General features: G+C 41.7%; 1 protein-coding gene across 1 annotated transcript; it reads right to left on the reverse strand.

Annotated features, from left to right (window-relative positions):
• Positions 1–1,075: 1,075 nt before the first annotated feature.
• Positions 1,076–1,990, reverse strand: LOC101575646 (schlafen family member 12-like). The gene has a single exon (XM_004643046.1). It carries the CDS (start codon positions 1,988–1,990, stop codon positions 1,076–1,078), a length of 915 nt encoding a protein of 304 aa, XP_004643103.1.
• Between the last annotated feature and the right edge of the window lie 2,543 nt (positions 1,991–4,533).

The raw sequence follows: 4,533 nt of genomic DNA on the forward strand, positions 1-4,533 counted from the left end.
TGTCACCCAAAGCTTCATGTGGCAAAGGCTTGCTCTCTGGATGGTACTATAGGGAGCTGGTAGACCTTTAGCAAGTGGTGGGTCAGTGAGAGGTCTTAGAAAGAGCACTGCATTTGCAACCAGAGTAAAACAGTCAATTCTGCTGGGGACTCAGATCTCTACTGCAGAAGACTGGGGGCTATAGCTTCTTCCCTTTCCTTCCTTGGCCCTTAAAAAGGGTCGTGGGGCCCTAGCACTTCCTCCTTCCTCTTGCTCTCTCTTACTCCCTGTGAGGTGAGTAGGTTTGTTCTGCCACATGCTGCCTGTCATCATATGCTGTCACCAACATAACATTGCCAATTAAGTATAAGTTGGAAGCTCCAAAGCTGTAGATCAAAAAAAAAAAAACTGGGTTTCATACAAAAAAAAACCTTAATAAAACACAGAGCTACTGTAGTGGTTGATACATTGTATAAATTTGAGAAGTTAAAAGCTTAACTAAATTGGCTCAGTGATTCCACACCCAAGGGTGAACAGGCTCCTCCCTAGAAGGACTCATCACTTAAATGATGCCAAACAGAACTGAGAAAGGATGGAGCATTCCACTTCCAGGAGCAGCTCCAGCCTTGTTTTTGCAGTAAGCATCCATCACAGATCCATCAGACCCCTAACATGGACTTTTATGTTAGGCGAGCTCCAAACCTTGGACTGAAATCTGCACTAATTGTGAATTAAATAAATGTTTCCATCCTTAACTTTGAGTGTCAGGCATTTTGTCCAAGCATTGAGTGAAAAGTATCTAAGACAGTACAGAGTGCAGATAATGGCTTACGGTCTAGTGTATCTTCTGAGTGTGTGTAAGAAAGGAAGAAGTCACTCATAAGAGTAAGGCAGAGAAAGAAGATTGAGTAATATAATTTGAAATTTCTTGACTGTACTCATGTCTGAAAGAGAACACTGTCCCATCATGTTGGAATCCTTATTGTTAACTCCTTTCTTTAACTGGCCGCATATGTATATATATATATATATAATAGCAATATGTGCATAAATAATAATACCTGAGTAAAACAGCTCTTAATAAAACTGGTGAAAATTAGCAGACACAATCCCTAGGGAAGGACAGCTGAGTTGTGTGTAATCTGAGGAAGAAGCTCGCATTATCAGACACATCATGATAGACAGGCAGTTTCCTGATGGTCTGTTGTATACGCATTTCTGATGTGAGGAGATCACACTTGTTTGCTTTAAATCCAGTTGCTTCTTTTGAATTTTCTTCTAAATCAAAAAACAAGTAGCCACCATCAGTATTTGCAAATGCAGAAACATACTTAGAAAGCTTCTCTTTAATGTCTTGCAACCACATTTCTGTCTTGAGTGTCTTAATTTCAACATGAGTGGATTCAGTAACATGGAAATCTCCAATTTTCATACTGGATTTAGTAATGTGGAACTGTTCCTTTTTTATAAGCCCTTTACTGTTAAAAAATTCAGCAGCAATGGCTTCATTGTGACTTTCATTCATAACATCCCAGTCTTCTGTCAATATTGGTGTAGAATATGATCTTCCTCCAGTTCTTTTCAGTTCCTTGAGGAACTTGAGTGCAGCACTCTCATTCATTTGATCTTCATCTGTCATATTCCTTCGGTACAAATGAGTGTTCAAGGTGCCATATTCCTCATCACGTAAGCTGCACTTCACAAAAATCAGTAATGTGTTCTCTCTGAACACGAAATCAAGATGATTATGAACATCTGATACAATCTTCCTAACAGGCTGTTCCAAGTCTTGTCCTATTCCGTGTACATAAACATAGTCTTCATTTTTAATTTTTCCTGTGACTACTGACACTTTACCCTTCAGTGCAGCAGATAAACCTCTTAGGAATTTTTCTCGCTCATGAGCTCTCAGTTGACAATCCATGCTTTCCCTAGCCTCCTCTCCTAGGGTGATTGTTCCTATATCTACAACCAGCTCAGCATAGTCAGATTCTACAAGAGGTATCTTCATTTCTGCAGTAGCCATCTCAATCTTCAAGAAGGAATTTTCTCTTGCAAAATAGATGTAGACCCTTGGGATTGGACCTGAGCAGGAGAAAGCAAATTCTATATTACAGGAGAAATGCAAAAAATCCCTTACTGCATATATTCTAGAGCACTGGTGAGTATACAGGGTTGAAGCAATGTAGGTGGAGATGAATTCTGAGGTGAGACTACAGTAATTCATACTCCCTTTAATTAACTATTTCAGGGAGTCTGTCAAAGTTTTTAGCATCCGCAGGGTTTGGATGCAATCATTTACATTTTTTCTTTCAATAATTTTATCATTTATGTTGAAAAATTATTCCTTTTTATTTTACTTCATTAATAATTTTGTTGATAAAGAAATAGCATTGAGACATTTCCAAAACAGTTTAGTAGGACAGTTACAATAAGTCACACATTTCGCCCAGGGCTAGCCCAGGTCCGGTGAGTGTGTGGGAGAGCTTCTGGCTACCCTGTGCCTGTGTGACCTACTACTGGTCCCAGCCCAGGTGCAGCATGGCTGAGACCCTATTCCACCCCCTTGGGATGCCTTCACCATTCCGCAGCACCTGCCCCACCCAGACCGCTGAGTAGGAATTTCTGCCTCATTCCGGGAACACCCAGACCCAGTACAAGCTCAGGGCCAGTGAGTGTGTGGGAGAGCTTCCAGATACGCTTCCCACACCAGCGGGACCTATTGGTCACAGCCCAGTCGCAACGTGGGTGAGACCCTATTCCACCCATTTGGGACACCCACCACCACTCCGCAGCATATCCCCTACCCGCATGCAGAGTAGGAATTACTGCCTTGTTCCAGGACCCCCAGACGCAGCCCTAGCCCAGGCCCGGTGAGTGTGTGGGAGAGCTTCCCCCTACCCTGTGCCAGAGGGACCTACTCCTGGTCCCAGCCCAGGCACAGCATGAGTGAAACCTTCTTCCACCCCTTTGGGATGCTCCCCATCACTCCGTAGTACCCACACACAACCAGCACACAGAGTACGAATGTCTGCTGTGTTCTGGAAACTCCCAGAACCAGTCCTAGCCCAGGCCTGGTGAGTGTGTGGGAGAGCTGCATTTCGCCATTACTAAACCTTGTCCCCTCCAAGCACAGCTCAGGCCTCGCATAAAAGCCTGGGGTGAAAACCAGCAGCTACAATCCCTGGGGGGATAGAACCAGCCAGCTAGTCCAGGAACAGAACATCTTGCCACAGGGGCAAAACAGGTTCACCCCCAAGGGCAGCAGCAGGAAGGAACTGAGCACAGCAGCCAGACCGAAGCCAGGCAGAGCTGGATAAATCCAAACTTTGTAGATCAGCACCTGAACTTCAGTATGTGCAAAGGTTATAACTGCAAGAAAGATCTACAACAAAGGTCAGAAGACAGTGCTACACAAAATGATGAGAAGGAACAATATGCAACCTCAGAACCCAAGCCCACCTGTAACAAGTGCAGAGGACACTAAACAGAACAAATTGGGAATGACATAGCTGAAAGCAATGAATCAACAGCTTCTGAAATAAACAAACAGCTGCAGAAAGGTATAGAGGAACTCAGATTGGAAATAAAAAAAAGAAATCCCTGAATGAATAACATCTTCAGTAAAGAATCAAATGCAGAAACATATGGAAGAAACCCAAAGCCCACACAGAACAAGTGCAGAGGACACTAGTTTGGCTCAAATGCATGAATTAATAGTGTCAATAGTAAATAAGCAACAGCAGAAAGTTATAGAGCAACACAGAGAGCAATTCTTTTCTGAAATAAAAAAAGAATTCTCAGAACTCAGAGCATCTGATGTAAAGAAGCAACTACATAAACATAGGGAGGAAAACCAATCTAAAAAAAACAGCAGAAAAAGAATTTCTAACTGCTTCTAAAGAAGACATTGATAAAAAAAATAGAGAAGATTAGAAAAATGACAGATTCCTTGAATGAGCAATACAGGAAAGAAATAGATCGCACGAAGCAGAGTCAAAGAGAAATAGAGGAAATTAAACTGTCAATCACAAGCTTGCAAAATCGTTTAAGTGAATGTGAAGACAGAGTTTCAGATCTTGAAGATGCTGGTGTAACTAGTGAAAAGGTAAGAAAGGATCTCTTAAAAACAATGAGGACGTAGGAAAGGATAATCCTTCACCTGCAAGATGATGCAAAGATGAACAATGTGAGACTAATAGGCATCAGTGAGAAAGAAGGAGTCAATACAAATGACATTAAAAAAATATGGGCAGAAGTAATAGCAGAAAACTTCTCAAATATGAGGAAACAATCTGACATTCAGTTAACTGATGCATAAAGAACTCCAAGTAACATCAACCCAATAAAAAACACACCGAGACATATAATAGTCAAGATCCCAGACATTCAGCACTAAAATAGTATACTGATAGCCTCTAGAGAAAAGAAACAGATCACATTCAAAGGAAAATTGATCAGAATTAAGGCTGACTTCTCTTCACAAACCATGCAGGCAAGAAGAGCATGGAGCATAGTACTTCAAGTCCTCTATGAAAACAAACTCCAACCCAG

This window comes from Octodon degus, unplaced genomic scaffold, assembly GCF_000260255.1.
Source record: "Octodon degus isolate 3935 unplaced genomic scaffold, OctDeg1.0 scaffold00164, whole genome shotgun sequence".
Lineage (NCBI taxonomy): Eukaryota > Metazoa > Chordata > Mammalia > Rodentia > Octodontidae > Octodon > Octodon degus.

Bases quoted from the DNA above. Each gene is read 5' to 3' on its own strand.
- LOC101575646 (XM_004643046.1), bottom strand. From the start codon at position 1,990: ATGAAGATACCTCTTGTAGAATCTGACTATGCTGAGCTGGTTGTAGAT.